The 15,561-nt window shown below is 34.3% G+C and overlaps 2 protein-coding genes across 2 annotated transcripts; one reads left to right on the top strand and one right to left on the bottom strand.

The window, feature by feature from the left end:
- The first annotated feature begins 2,499 nt into the window (after positions 1-2,499).
- LOC143919408 (putative RNA-binding protein 18) lies at positions 2,500-4,344 on the top strand. The gene is made up of 4 exons (XM_077441720.1): positions 2,500-2,580; positions 2,694-2,782; positions 3,158-3,368; positions 3,442-4,344. Exons 1-4 carry the CDS (start codon positions 2,569-2,571, stop codon positions 3,718-3,720), a joined length of 591 nt encoding a protein of 196 aa, XP_077297846.1. The 5' UTR covers positions 2,500-2,568; the 3' UTR covers positions 3,721-4,344.
- Positions 4,299-8,138, bottom strand: Tif-IA (RNA polymerase I-specific transcription initiation factor RRN3 homolog Tif-IA). The gene is made up of 7 exons (XM_077441709.1): positions 7,336-8,138; positions 7,162-7,258; positions 6,093-6,245; positions 5,794-6,009; positions 5,327-5,676; positions 5,013-5,244; positions 4,299-4,556 (listed from the first exon to the last, which is right to left on the bottom strand). Exons 1-7 carry the CDS (start codon positions 7,748-7,750, stop codon positions 4,391-4,393), a joined length of 1,629 nt encoding a protein of 542 aa, XP_077297835.1. The 5' UTR covers positions 7,751-8,138; the 3' UTR covers positions 4,299-4,390.
- Positions 8,139-15,561: the final 7,423 nt, after the last annotated feature.

Here is a 15,561-nt window from a genome sequence, read left to right as displayed (position 1 = left end):
TTGAACTAGCTGTTTCTGATAAATTTTGATCGAATAAATCTCGCGGAACTGTATACAAAGATGTCGGTCCAGAACTTGTGGAGGCTACAGCTACATAAGTTTCCAACAGCAGCAGCATTGGCGACATCGATGTTTATCTCTTTATCTCTTCATTTTTACTACCAGACATGTCAATTATTTGACCTAAATATAAATAATTATTTACTACTTCTACTGGTTTATCATCTAAGGGGATGCTATCAGGCATGCAATAACTATTGAACATTAGTTTAGTCTTATCTACGTTAATTTTTAATCCTACTTTTCTACTTTCCCTGTCCAGCTGTGTTAGTCTGATAAGTAGGTCAGCTGAATCACGAGCTACTAGAACTATATCGTCTGCGAACCGAAGGTGACTCAAAAAGCGACCATTGATGCTTACTCCGGCTGTATCCCAATCCAATTTCCTGAAAACTCCCTCAAGCACCGCATTGAATAACTTGGGCGAGATTGTATCTCCTTGTCTTACTCCTTTTCCTATGCTATGCTCACATCACTACATTTTGCATAATAAATAATAGTTACTAAGTCACAAGAAAGCATTATTACCTGGTGGTCGAATGTGTTGTAAGATGGATATTTCGTTTAAAATATCGTTTTTGTCTTTTAGTCGACTGGAACATACGTTATTTCTTCCCTTTTCTTCCATCCATTGTAAGTACTCAGTTCTTAGACTTTCGTACAAACAAACGCTGAACGATATGCATATGACACGACGGAAAGGAGAATTCAAAGAAGCGGGACGCGTAAATACATTCATAAGCGCGAGCGACCGAAACAGCATATTACGAAAGATGCATGTTCCCAAACGTTGCAAGTACAAATATTTCCCGCTCGCATCAATAATACATCAATAATATTCGATGTTTGGGAATTTGTGCTCGATGCAAAACGCGCGCGCACACACACACTCTCACTCACTTTCGTGGTAGTTCGGGCTGTAGCTCGAAGACAGAAACAAAAACAACATTTTTTATAAAGCGATATTCAAAAGTGACGCTGCTATCCAACCCTCTTAATATTTTTAGTATTTAATATATGTACATAGATAAAGTAATAATATGTAGAACAAAAAGCAAAAGCAAAAAATAAGATACAAAATTACAAAAAAAAACAACATTTAAACACAATCATCAACAAAACAGTGTTAAAAAAGTAGTAGTGGATAAATGAACATTTAAATCTAATATATAATTTAGAAACAGACTTTGTATTGTTGGTTCGTAAATCCACGACGTCAGCGAACATATACAAATAAATTAAAAAAAAAATAAAACTATTCAAATACATTTAATAAAATGTTTACTATTAGATTGGCCATGTTTAAGCCTTTTATATTACAAATACCGAGTGAAGCCGGGTAAAAACACTATTAAGTAATAAATAGAAAGATAATTTAATAAAGTAATAAGCCGAGCAAATGTCGTAAATATGTTCGCGACACGCTCTCTGAAATATCGACGACATCCTTCCAAGGCAATCCGATGGGTACTGCGGGAATTATGGAGGGGCGTGTGGCTTGGAACACGCTGTATTTGCTAGCTCCATCAAATACCGTGGTGGATACCTCTAGTGTTAACGCTGCCATTGTTCTGCGGAGTCTTGACGTAATTTGGTATGTTTTGGAAGCGAGATGACGTCAATGGGTTACAATATATTCTCTGGTAATGGGTGCAGGTGTTCTCGGCTGCGTCTCGCTGTTCTGCTTGATTTGGTTCTCCGTATTTTGTGGCGTCTGAATGTCGTTTGGTTTTGCAGCTTCAAGATGACGTCAATGGTTGAGCGTGGGAATCTATCCTTGGCGGGAATATATGGTTTGATTTAATTGAGATAAATCGAGATTCCTATCGGTGACTCGGAAGACTCGATAGGTAAGTCGGGAGTAAAGAGGGGATCACTCGTCGGTTGGCGGAAATGAATAGACAGGGGAAAACGCGTACAAAAAGCCGCGTCCTCTACAAACAAAGGCGCCTTTCGTGGGTCGTAACGCCACGAAAGCCGCCTATCAGCCAATTGGTCGGAGCAAAACTAGAATCTTCCGAAATACTAATTTTAACAGTACTTTCTATTTTTACAAGCCTCTTCTATATTTTTATAGCCTTTCAAATATTGTATCAGACCTTTAAATGTTTTTTGATTGTATTGTCAGCATCAATTAAAAAGATCTAGGTTGTTCTTTAAATTTGTTGTTTGGTTGTCTTTTGTGAATGACAAGTAAACGAATGAGCAATTAAACGACTGTACGATTCCGATTAGGCTTTCTAGTTTATTTGTATTTTGTTTGTAAAGACCATTTTTTTTGAAGAAGAAGTTTCTTTGTAATCGACATGTGATCCGTGATCGTGATTTTAGTGACTTGCGTGAGATCGCTTTTTGCGGAATAAAAATTATAGATTTGCGTTTAATATATTCAGTTGGCAATATCGATATCTTCATTATATATAGTGGTGGCGAAACTGACTGTCAACGAACGATACTGGGCGTTTGTTATATTTTCACTGGCGATTGAATTAATACAAATATATTGACATGGAGGACACGGTAGCCATATATATATTTTTAATGCCAATATTTTAATAACATGAAATCAATATATTTATACGTATATATTTAATAAAATATCAATTTTAAAACGTAATGATATCAATTTTAAGGTGCCTCTGAGTTTGGACCCTCTCAAACCTTCAATCCCAGACGATGGAAGACTCTGGATTGGCAATTTAGATCCTAGAATAAATGAGTAGGTACCTTCAGTTCAATTACCGTAAATATATTGATTTACATTCATACTTGAAAGATCTTATTCCATAACTAAATGGAACTTAAAATTTGTGCACAAGGTTTTTTTTCTCCATATAATGGTTATATGTGCAACTTGGGGAAATAATAATAGTTAAATGGGTAATAAGCCTTAAGTTAAATAGTTAAAACATATTACATATTAGGTCCTTATATACTGTAGTTAAACCTGTAATTAGATATCCTTATTTGGTTCTTTGGTTTATATAATTTATCATTATTAAAATAGAAGGCTATGCAAATACTATCATTTTATGCAATTTTTATCAGAATATGTAATTTTTATTATCATTATATGCAATTTTTATGATTACCGGTATCAACTTCTGAAACTGGTACGCTCCTTTGGTAATATCGACAAGTTTGACTTAATGTTTCACCGGAGCGGTCACCTTGTCGGACAGCCCAGAGGATTTGCCTTTGTCACATACAAGAAACGCCACGATGCTATTAATGCCAAGGAACAGCTACATGGCAAATTAGTAGGATGTCGAAACTTATCGGTAAAATGGGCCAAAAATACATCAAATGTAAGTTTTCGTTAATTATGTTTTTAATGGGTTTAAAATAACTTTTTGTTTATGCGTGAATATTAACTTTTAGGAAGAGATTGAAAAACCAAAACCAGAATTGGGAATTGCCGTTTTGGCTGGAACGACGTCTAAATCGGATACGAAACTAAGTAAAAAGACAGCAATTCAATCAATTGAAGCTAAATTGAAAATGATGGAAAATAAAGAGGCCGGAGACGACTTTGTGATTAACAAATTAGCATCAAAAGAAACTCCAATTATAGCTCAATACCAAACAAAACAAATTCAACCTACAAAGAAAGACAACCAATCTTGGCGACGAAGACACCCATATCACAAAAAAAGATAGCATAACCCAAAATGATTAAAGTTATGTACATGTAATTTTACTACGCTTTATTCCAAATAATCTCAATTTTTTTTGTTAGTCCTTTTACTATTTAACTAATGATTGATTTATAGGTGATAAACTAATCGAAATATCAAATGTCTTAATACTCATAATAAAGTGCATTCACATTAACTATAAGTGAAAACTCTCAACGTATGTAAGCATTATATCTAGATTTATGTAGGAATTATTAATGTTATAAAAATTCATATTGAATTATCTTACATTTTCCTAGGAAATAATCCATTCTTTATCAAAGAAATGTTCATATTATATGATGCCTTTTCTTCAAATTTGTATTCTAGCTACTATCTAATAAGCGAATGCACTGATCGCTTAACCCAAAATTTTATTATAAATGTTTTAAATACATTTCTTAAACATGTTATAATGTATCATATTATAATTTTTATTAATAAAATTTTGAATTACTCAAATCTTCATTAACTTTTCGTATCGATCAGTATATGAATAATGAAGTAAAAGTGAGCTATATGTATTTTAAAATTAATGTGTGTGAAAGTTTTAATTATATTAATTTATTAATAAATGTATATTGACGACATAAAAGACATTTATTTTTATCACAATGTTTTTATTTAAATAAAAGGAAAAATAAAACATAATATCAATTGATGTGTCGAAGACTGTTGAAGGAAGATTTTGATAAATGGGGATTGGGACTGGTGGCCAAAAAATCATCTTCTTCACCACACATTTCAACACTTTTAAGTGTCACATCATTTACAGTCTCTTCATATTCCTTATAAATAGGCAAAATCCATTTAGAAGATCTGAAAATAAACAAAAACGCATTAATATTTACAACTTGGTTAAATAACTATACATATGTTGAAATAGCTTTCCCAAGAAAACTTCAATACATGGAAAACATAATAATTGTTTGGGTTACCTGAAAAATGCACTAATTGCACTGAATAGTGGCACAGTTTCGAGAAGTCCTAATTTTCAATGGCGCTCAAAAAGAACTTACGCAATAGAATTCCACAAAAAAAGGTTAGCACCCTTGGATAATATACAAATACCCCTTGATGCTTTTTTGTGGAATTCTATTGCGTTAGTTCTCCTTGAGCATCTTTGAAAGTTTGGATGTCTCGAGAGTGCAACTCTCTCGAGTACATTTTTCTGGTCACCAATTGTTTAACATGGTGAAGTACACGACATTTGGAATCAAGTAAGTATGCATTGAAAAAAATGTGTATTTGAAAATATCACTTGGTGATACTAACTTGGGTAGTACATATGGATCATATGGAAACCATTCTTGGTGTTCTAATGATTCTTCTTCAGCTCTAAGATGACGTCTTAAATTTTGCTCCATCAGCGCGTGACAGTATACTATTTGATGTATCCTTGTAATAGAGGCGAAGGCTTCAGCGATACCCTCATGGCACATTCGCAAAGGATTTAAAGAGCACATTACTATTTTCGGCAAATTTAATGACACCACGAAAATTAAACCTGATGAATACCAAGAAAAAACCACAGTAGAAAGAGTATTTTAACAAATTATATTCAATATAAAAAAATAAACAAAGCTTACCATTCTTATCAGAAAATAGTTCTTTGTGTTTAAATGCAACTAGATAAAAAATATATTGGCAAACTGAATAAAACACACTGTGAGGATTCTTTCCATTGTGCGAGCTTGGCATTTCTTGTGCTTTAATATAAGAATGACACCATTCTGTCATTTTTTTAATATAAATTTTTATACTCTGTGTATTAATATATGCGGCTCTGGCTAGCAGTCCTGCCAAATGGGCTATACTAGCTTGTCTAGGACCTGGTCCAACTCGGGCACTAGGAACTAGCTGCCATAATATTTCTAAGAAGTCTGGCACTCTTCTAACATCTTTTGATAATCCATACAACATAATAAATTGAACATTTCTGTAAATAAATTATAATTAATTTAAATGCACATAGTTTAGATGGAGATTTAGATATATTCACTTGCAAATATGATTTGAACATGAAATAAGAAAATTGGAAACTATCCAATCATACCTAGTTCCATAAGTTGGAAGTATGACCCGCTGAAAGACAGAAAATAATAAATCCAAAATTTCAGGACCATTTTGATCCATCCACTGGAAAACTTCAGTCATACATAAATCTAAGCTTTCAATTAGGTCATCTGTTTTATCCTCCACTTCAATATCAAATATATCGTTGTTGACACTATCAGAATTGTTTCTAATGTTGACATCTATTATAATTAATCTATAAAACCAGACATTATACATATTATGATACATCACACCAAACACATCACTGTCATTTTAATTTAATTAATTCGATTTTACCTGTTCAAAATAAGCGTGAGGAGGTCATCTGTAAGTGTGGGTATATAACGAGTGATCCATAGTAAATTATGAGTATATGCTTGATTGATGCACGGATTGCATTTATGGTATGGGAAATTATCTATTGCACTACGAACTAGGACCTCAGTACTCCTGAAATTGATTAAATACACAAAACTTGATTAAATATCTTTATATGTATAAATAGCTGAACCCAGCATACGTTGCAATGCCACAATAACACATCCAATTTCCGTTTCTCGATAAGTGAATGTTTCAGTTTCAAATTAATACTTAATAAAATTAAATTACAGTAATGATAATTTTCCGGAAAAACGCAGGTGGCGAGCATTATTATTGCGGCGGCAATAATTTGAAATTATTGCTATGCAATGCCACTCATTCCTGTTTTCCCATTCCCGATTTTTTTTACAGAAACTATCGTGGGCATGCACACAATAACTCATGTTTCATACTCACTCAAACTCATGTTTTAACTCAAGTTTCGTCGTAATCGGTTGAATGGCATAGGAACGCATACGTGACAGACAGACAAACATTGTATATGTATGTACATAGATACATATCAGATTTGTTATTGTTCATATTAAGCCTTCATGAAGGCTTTCCAAAATGTAAATAATTAATAAAATTATATTTTCATTTAAAACAAAAAAGGAGTAAAATATCAATATCATAGAATCTAATCTAATCATAGAAGTTTTGCAGTTCAGTTCAAAAACTATTCGTTCATTTAATTTTATTGGTATTGATTGCTGAATCATAGACACAAAGCAACATATGTTAGTTTTTGGTACTTCTTCCTTTGATATCTCATTCCCATATTCTATGTTTCTGTATACATATATGTACATAGTTTAGAAATGAAGTCCAGAACTTGAAGCTTTGACACTTTAAATAATTTAAAACAGAAGTTGAAAACAAGCAACTTTAAATCGTATTAAAAAGAAAAGGTGACGGGGTTTTTTCCAGTTATAATTCATATTATTATTTGGTTTAATTTAATTTAGATATAAATGGATAGTAATGAAATAAAGCGAATACTTACATAGGTATTACGGAAACTATTTGAGCTATTAAATTGTGTACATGAGAATACATCATTGCTTGTCGGAGCGATGGACTTCCTATCCACATTTCATCACCTGAAAAGAATAATCATAATAAATTACAATTAAACATTAGTTATAATATAATAGCGGTCATTGGTGATGTAACTCACTTTTCGCCAACACTTTCAAAAGCGATCCAATAGCCATAGGAGCATGATAGATTTGGGCCGTGAGTAAATCCAAAACCCATTTTGAAAACAGTTCGATCACTTTCTCTGACATTGTATTCCAATTCAAAGTAAACAAAACTTCAACCAAAAGTTTCGCTTCACGTCCCATCGCTCCCACACATAGCGAGCAATCGTTTAATACGATGACAGCATTCCCGTCATTGAGAGGACGAGCTCGCAGTGTCCGTACTAAGTCTTCGTAAGCCTTCCCATTACCCTCGTTGAAGAGCTCATTGAGCGCAGATTTGACGATATTCTCTTTGATTTTGACGGCCGTTTCGATGAAGGAGTTTCTGTTAGCAATCGAGTTTCGCATCAACGCCACGTGTGACGTTCTCGACGAGCACACCGACATATTTGTTTACTTGCGATGGCTATCAGCTATGGTCTTCAGAACGTCGATGACGTCTGGTTGTCTTAATAAGAGGGATTTCTTATAGTCTAGGACTTGCTTGAGCAGATCGAAGTTGAGACGATCTTCGTCCGAAAATATGTTGTTTTGGTTAAGGTCGACTCTAGTGGGTGAGGGTGCTAATGTCGGCGGTTCTTCCGTCGCCTCGGTAGGATTCTTCTCTTTGAGGTATTGCTGAAGCCGTTCGAGCACCGGATTGGGCTCGGCAGACGATCGAGAGCTCATCACCACTCACCACGTGCGCACTCTCAGCCACCACCTACGTCACACACTAATGACAGCTTTGGCTCTAATTTTTTACCTTTACACGCCCATTGATTACTTCACATCTATTTTTTGCGCCTTTCTACACATTCGCCATATGTATTTGAATTTAATTCAATCTATTTTTTATTGAACTAGGGCAGCAGTGACATACTTATGACACGCCATAAAATTCCTATTGTATAATTAATTGTTAAATTGATTTTATGTATAGTAGAAATATATACATATATTTTTTTTACTGTTTCAATATATTGCATGTATGCCAAAAATTGCATATGGGAAAATTTCATTGACATCTGTCAATTTTCCAGGGAAAATATGTGATGTAAAAACAAAATTAAAAGGATATGAAAATGAAAATCTGTGACCGCTACTGGTTCGGTGATTATTCCGCACAAAGCGATCTCGCAAACATAACTAAAATCGCGATTACGGAACATCTAGTTCCAGAATATTCCATCCATCCACGTGAACTATTATACTAACGAAAACCCGAGTGCCAGATATTCCGTATTTGCGGTTTTCGTGGTTACGATTGTCGTGTGCGCGATCCCAATTTGCGAAATAGTCCGTTTACCACCGTCAAAATAATAAAAAAATTTGGCTATTTTGGAAAAAATCAAAAGTCTTTAGGAGAAATAAATTATGGGTCCCTCTTTAATTTTGTAGTAAATAATAAAATTTTCCCTATAAAGTTTATTTCCAGACACTTACGTCGAAACCTTGGCAAATAATTTATGTACATACATATGAATGTATGTACATAATACATATATACATATTAAAAGAAAAATAAAAGCTATATTATAAAAGATAAAATATTTTAATAAAAGCAAATTTGTGTATTATATTAATATTTTAAAAATAAAACAAAAATTGAATATTCATACATATGTTTTAATTCAAGTTTAAAATAAAATGTACATTATTTCTGAAATATCGAATATATAACCAGCAGCGTGGTCTAGAGGTGAATATTGAATTATTTCGTACTTGATGTTACGAGTTCGAATCCCCGCTAAGTCTCGCTGTTGGCCAGACCTTGATTTGTCTAGGTCGATCGTTTCTTATCAGAATTTGCCAATTTTTCTGATTTTCATTGAAACGATTCCTGTAAAATTGGCGTTTCCTTCCCAATTTTCTGTTGCGAACCTTTAGTTATTGTTAAATCTTAAGTTTCGCCATATTGCTCACCATAGATGTCTCTGTGGTTGTTTATCGAATATAAAATTCGTATTGTTACATGAAAGTTATTCATCGTAATTTATCGTATTAATACGATGTTTGTAATATACATATGTATACTGACCATAGATGTCAGATATTTAGATTTACATGTATCTATGTAATAATTATGTGGACCAGGAAGGCGCATTTGGGGTTTAACTGTTAAGCCTTCCTGGTATATTTGTATATATTGTTACGTATACTAAAAAGAGCCGCCGAGTAATTGCGATCGGATTAGGCCGGGTAGCGTCCTGAGAGACCGTGTGACCGGTGTAAGTGGTTTTAAGGATTAACGATAAGGTAAGTGCATGTAGGCTAAACAATGGCGACCGAGTTGGCTGGTATTGGTCCTTTCGCAGAATTGACCTGTACCGTGTCGTGGGAAGACATATCCGTACGTGACCATAACAATAGGTAAACAAATTAGACGTCGAAGATGTCCTGAGAGATCTATCCCTTATAAGGCGATACTTAGGCGATATCATGTCATTCTGGACTGAGCAGTGACAGTGCGTATATCTCCTTAATCATCAATAAATGCTGTGAAACGACTGTTGGCCTTTTACTTGAATCCTCCACCCACCCCTACGCAACAATATGTATGTGAAAATATGTATGTAAAATAAAAATAATAAATAAAATAACATTTGTAAAAATAGTTACTTGGTAATCTATGAACATAGAATCCAAGAGTCGAAGTTTTGGTTGTTCGTTATTCGTATTAAATTTTACAAATTTGGTCGCCTGAATTTAAGTTATAATCAGTGTTCTTTAACCCTTTGGCTGCTACGAGGTTTTTCAATGTCCAAGCGAAAAATGCTAACATTTGTAATTACTTTATAAAAAAATAAATATAATATATTTTTTTACATACTTACTTCGCCGAACGCGCGTAATATTTTTAATACTTTATATACATTTTTAAGATGCAGTTGTGGACTCGCGCTCTCTCTTTCTGTCTTGTTTTTACATGCGTGCGTGCGAAAGAGATACCTACATATATACACTAAATAAGTTTTGACGATTGTTTCCGACGCATTATTTTTTTCAATAATCTATTTTTAGACATCGATGTATTTGTCGTTGTTAAAACATGCGATACATTTGAAACAGGTAGCGGTCTTTCTCTCTTTCTTTCTTGGTTTTAATTGTGTACGTGTGAGCGAGACACACAAGGGTGCGAAGTTTCTAATAATCAAATAATTTTTCAACATGTATCATAAACATTTTGTATGCATTTCAGTTGCATTTGATTGATTGCACGAATTCGTGACGTCTCGTGACCTATATAATTGAAAGCGGATTTCTATTGTTTTTTGCCATTTATTTTAACTCTGCAAAATGATATCGGACAGTGAAAGTGATAAATTTTTATAAAATAAATTTTCATTTTAATTTAAATAATAAATTTTTTTTATTTTATCTAAAAAAATTATTATTATATAATTATAAATTTTTAATTATTTTTTAATTAAAAAAATTTATTTGAATTTATTGTTTAACCGCAAATGACGACAACAACGACAACAACGATGACAACAACAACGATAATGACGACAACAACGATCGTCGTAGCAATCTTCGCCGATTTCAAAACAACGATTTATCGTTGTTGTAGCAGTCAAAGGGTTAAGATGGCTGGACACCAGCGCCTTGTCCATACAAACGTATTACACTTCTCCCTTCCTCAATTATGGCACTAGAGAAATTATTTTTAAATATGCTATGGATATCCACCATTGGGATGCATCAATCGTTATATTTTTTTGATTAGTTATTTTTTATAGGAACTAGGAGCCGCCAAACATCTATAAAATCGCCTCTTTTTTACACCAATGAAAAGAGTCCAGCGTGCTTATTTAAAGGTCGATTTAAAAAAAAAATACGCGTATAGTTGCACAGAAAATATCTTTCTCATACCGATGATGAACTTTTTTTTAAAATTGGTCCAGTTTTGGAGGAGAAAAAAGGAGAATACGAAACCTCGATTTTGTCGATTTAAAATTCGTATTTTATTTAATTTTTTATTTAATTTACACCAAGAAGGCCTAACAGGTAAACCCAATGCGCCTTCCTGGCCAAAGACATTTATATAAACATACATATATGTACACCATCCATATATACACAAATACTTACACGTATTATCTGGTCGAAGCGCAACTGTCGCATTCACTCAATATATATATCATCATCATCATCATTTACAGCCATTCGCCATCCACTGCTGGATGAAGGCCTCTCCAACACGCTTCCACTCGTCTCTGTTTTGCGCAACACTCATCCATCTCATTCCGCACATTTTCCTAATTTCGTTCACCCATCTTCCTTGCGGTCTTCCTTTTACTCTTTTGCCTTCTCTCGGGTACCATTCTAGCACTTCTTTTGTCCACCTTTCGTCCATCCTCCTAGCTACGTGACCCGCCCATTGCCATTTCAATCTCTTCACTCTATCCACTATGTCCACTACCCTTGTCATATTTCTCACCCACGTGTTCCGCTTCCTGTCTTTCCTCGTTATGCCAAGCATACAGCGTTCCATACTTCTTTGAGTGCATTGGATTTTATTTTGCATCTTGGCGTTCAGTGTCCAAGTTTCACATCCATACGTCATCACTGGCAAAACGCATTGATCAAAGATCCTTTTCTTCCAGCTGTGTTAGTCTGATGAGTAGGTCAGCTGAATCACGAGCAACTAGAACTATATCGTCTGCGAACCGAAGGTGACTCAAAAAGCGACCATTGATGCTTACTCCGGCTGTATCCCAATCCAATTTCCTGAAAACTCCCTCAAGCACCGCATTGAATAACTTAGGCGAGATTGTATCTCCTTGTCTTACTCCTTTTCCTATGCTAAATCTATCTGTACCTGAAAAATTTTTAACCGAAGCTGTGGCATTCTTATATATTGCAGCTGTACAGACTCCAGGGATGTTCAACTCGAGAGCACCCCCGAAGTCGGTTTTGTGAGATAGCTAGTGGTAAGCTTGGGCGGGGCTGGTTTCCTCAAGGTGCCTTCCTTCGTCGTCGGTGGTCTGGTCTCTGCTGATGTCGGCTGCTCTGCTATGTCCCTTTCTCCTTCGTACAGTGTGCGTAAGTGAGTGTGATACAGGACAAAGGCGGGAAATTGTATAATAATGAAAACAGGTTGTAATTCTGTTTGTATGGTGACTGTATTTTATATATATATATACAGAGATCAAGCAGGGGGGACAGGGGGGGGGTAAACAAAGTAACCACGCGTGCCTTTTGAGGTTAGCCACGCGTAGCTCAGTTGTCTGCCTTCTGGACGAAGACAGACCAAGCTTCCTCTGGTGCACACCGGACGGATACTGGAGCTGGTCTCCAAGTATCGTCACAACCCTCACCAGCCTCTAGCTGGTGATTTCGGTGGCGAGGTGGGCCCCGTAAACACCGGGGTGTTAACGCGCCAAACCGCTATTGACAACTGTCAGTTTGTGTGCCAACCGCTGTCTCAGGGTGGCCAGCACAAAAATATATCGGCCAAATCGTGGGTCGTAAAGCCACGAAAGCCGATCATCAGACATAGTCTGAACAGCAGCTAACAGTCCCACATAGGGTTCCGGCACTCCCTGTGTTTTTAGAGCGTTAAGTACTGCATTATGACTAACTGTATCGAAGGCTTTCTCATAATCGACGAAACCTAGGCACAATGGCCGTTGATATTCGTTGGCGCGCTCGATTAGTTCGCCAACTACTTGGAGGTGGTCCATTGTGCTGAAATTTGCCCTAAACCCTGCCTGCTCTATAGGTTGGTTCTCGTCGAGGATATTCTTCAGTCTTTCTGTAATAACCTTCGTGAAGAGCTTGTAGACCGCTGAAAGTAAACTAATGGGTCGGTAGTTCTTGATATCGCTTTTGTCGCCTTTTTTGTGTATTAAAATGATAGTTGCGTTATTCCATCCTTCTGGTATAGCTTGGTTCTGGATGCATTTGCTGAAAAGCCTAGCTAAGATATTAATTAGGGGGGGGGGCGCCACATCAAGTAAGTCAATGGGAATATTATCTTCCCCTGGGGTTTTACCGTTCTTTGCAGTTTTTAGCGCGGCCTCTACTTCGCTAGGCAATACTGCAGGAACCCTTTGGCCGTGTGTCGATTCCGGAGCGGGAAATTGACCGTTGTTGTTCTCGTAAAGTTTTGCATAGAACGTATAAACTCTGTCTATGATCTCTTCTCTATTCCTAATTATTACTCCGCTCTCTGTTCTCTGATCTGATTGCGATCATTTGGTATGATATGGGATCACATGATATATATATATATATATATATATATATATATATATATATATATATATATATATATATATATATTGATATATATTGTCGCATTCACTCAATATATATATCGAAGAAAGGAACGGCAACAAAATTTCAGGTGTATAGCCCTCTTAATTTGTAAAAAAAATGTTTAATTGGATGTTTTTCATATAAAAAAATAATTTGAAAGATTTTCATTTTTGAATAGTTTAATATATATATATATATATATATATATATATATATATATATATATATATATATATATATATATATATATATATATATATATATATATATATATATATATATATATTGATATATATTGTCGCATTCACTCAATATATATATCGAAGAAAGGAACGGCAACAAAATTTCAGGTGTATAGCCCTCTTAATTTGTAAAAAAATGTTTAATTGGATGTTTTTCATATAAAAAAATAATTTGAAAGATTTTCATTTTTGAATAGTTTAATCGTGTCATATTATACTAAAAATAAGTGATAGTGAAAACTCACAATCAATCTGACTATTGATTTCAATACTCATTTTTAACACAGCAATACTAGATTTTTAGTTATATTGAGGTGCTCGGTGTAATTGATACAATATTTATGAAAATTACCTTACTGAAAATATCTAGATTAGATATGAAGTCGAAAAGATTTTTACGTGGCACGTTGAAAAATATATTACTTTAGTGACATTTTCGTTATATGTATTTGATTTCTGTTTTATATAAATGTTGCGTAGGGGTGGGTGGAGGATCCAAGTAAAAGGCCAACAGTCGTTTCACAGCATTAATTGATGATTAAGGAGATACACGCAGTGTCACGGTTAAGTCCAGAATGAATTATATCGCCTACGTACCGCCTTATAAAGGGTAGATCTCTCAGGACGCCTAATCTGTTTACCTGTTGTATAGTCACGTATTCGGATATGTATTTCCAAGACATTGGGTCTTCCCGTACCGATTCTGAGAAATAACTAATAACGGTCATTGTTTAGCCTAAATGCACTTAGAGTCCATATATAATCTTTGGAAGTAAGTGCATGCATTTAGTTAATCCGATAACAGATATCCGTTGGTCTAAGTGCAATTCGCACAATCCGCGGCGTACGTAACATAAATAAATAATAAGACTCAAAGTAAGAGTCAATAATTTTTTATCGACCATTTTTTTCACTTCTTAACATTAGAATAATATAATACTATGATTACTAACCAAATTAAATTAAAATTGTAAAAAAGAAAATGATCAGTAGATTAGTAGCTATTAAAATATATATAAGATATATTGTGAACATAATTTCGTAATTTATTTATTTATTTAATTATTTAATAGTTTTGGACCATTGTGGCATTACAGGAAGAACCTAATGCGCCACAATGGCCTACATTTGAAAAAGATATAAAACATGATATAAAAACAAGTAAACTGTAAATAAAGGAAAAAAGCAAAAGCAGAAAACATGGTAAAATAAAATAATAAAAAAAAAAGTAACAAAAGGAAAATAATACATCATTCAGAGAGAAAAAAAATAACAAAAGTGTAAAAATTAAAAATAAAATCCATAAATCCCATTCTTTGTTTACACTGAACAAAATTAAAATAGTATATAAAAATATACAAAGGAGAAAGAAAAAGTAAAATAAAATAAAACAAAATATAAATAAAAATAAAATCACAGCGAGGCCCAAATGGAAGAGAGTACATTAAGATTCCACTCATTCATCACATTCAAATTAAGAAAGTAATGATGAGCGCAGGTTACCAGATAAATATGTTAAAATAATATCCGATAATCTACGCTCCCCAAGGTGGAAAATATCACATTCAGGGACAGCAGCAACGATTTCATTGAGAAGTCGAATAGCTCTTGGAATAGGAGCCATTCGAAAAAGAACTGTGCGAGCAGCAGGTACAACCATCAAATGATGATGTCTACTACGCACATAATTAATAATAAAAAGCAATA

The sequence above is a fragment of the Arctopsyche grandis genome, chromosome 1, assembly GCF_051622035.1.
Source record: "Arctopsyche grandis isolate Sample6627 chromosome 1, ASM5162203v2, whole genome shotgun sequence".
Lineage (NCBI taxonomy): Eukaryota > Metazoa > Arthropoda > Insecta > Trichoptera > Hydropsychidae > Arctopsyche > Arctopsyche grandis.
Note: the sequence above shows the minus strand (reverse complement) of the source record. Positions and strands in the feature narration are given on the sequence as shown.

Excerpts from the sequence above, each read along its gene's own strand:
- LOC143919408 (XM_077441720.1), top strand. Across the intron at positions 2,783-3,157 it reads GATCCTAGAATAAATGAGTA|TCAACTTCTGAAACTGGTAC; the intron begins GGTACCTTCAGT and ends TGATTACCGGTA. Across the intron at positions 3,369-3,441 it reads GGGCCAAAAATACATCAAAT|GAAGAGATTGAAAAACCAAA; the intron begins GTAAGTTTTCGT and ends ATTAACTTTTAG.
- Tif-IA (XM_077441709.1), bottom strand. The coding sequence starts at position 7,750 with ATGTCGGTGTGCTCGTCGAGAACGTCACACGTGGCGTTGATGCGAAAC. Across the intron at positions 7,259-7,335 it reads TTTGAAAGTGTTGGCGAAAA|GTGATGAAATGTGGATAGGA; the intron begins GTGAGTTACATC and ends TATTCTTTTCAG. Across the intron at positions 5,677-5,793 it reads CTTCCAACTTATGGAACTAG|AAATGTTCAATTTATTATGT; the intron begins GTATGATTGGAT and ends ATTTATTTACAG.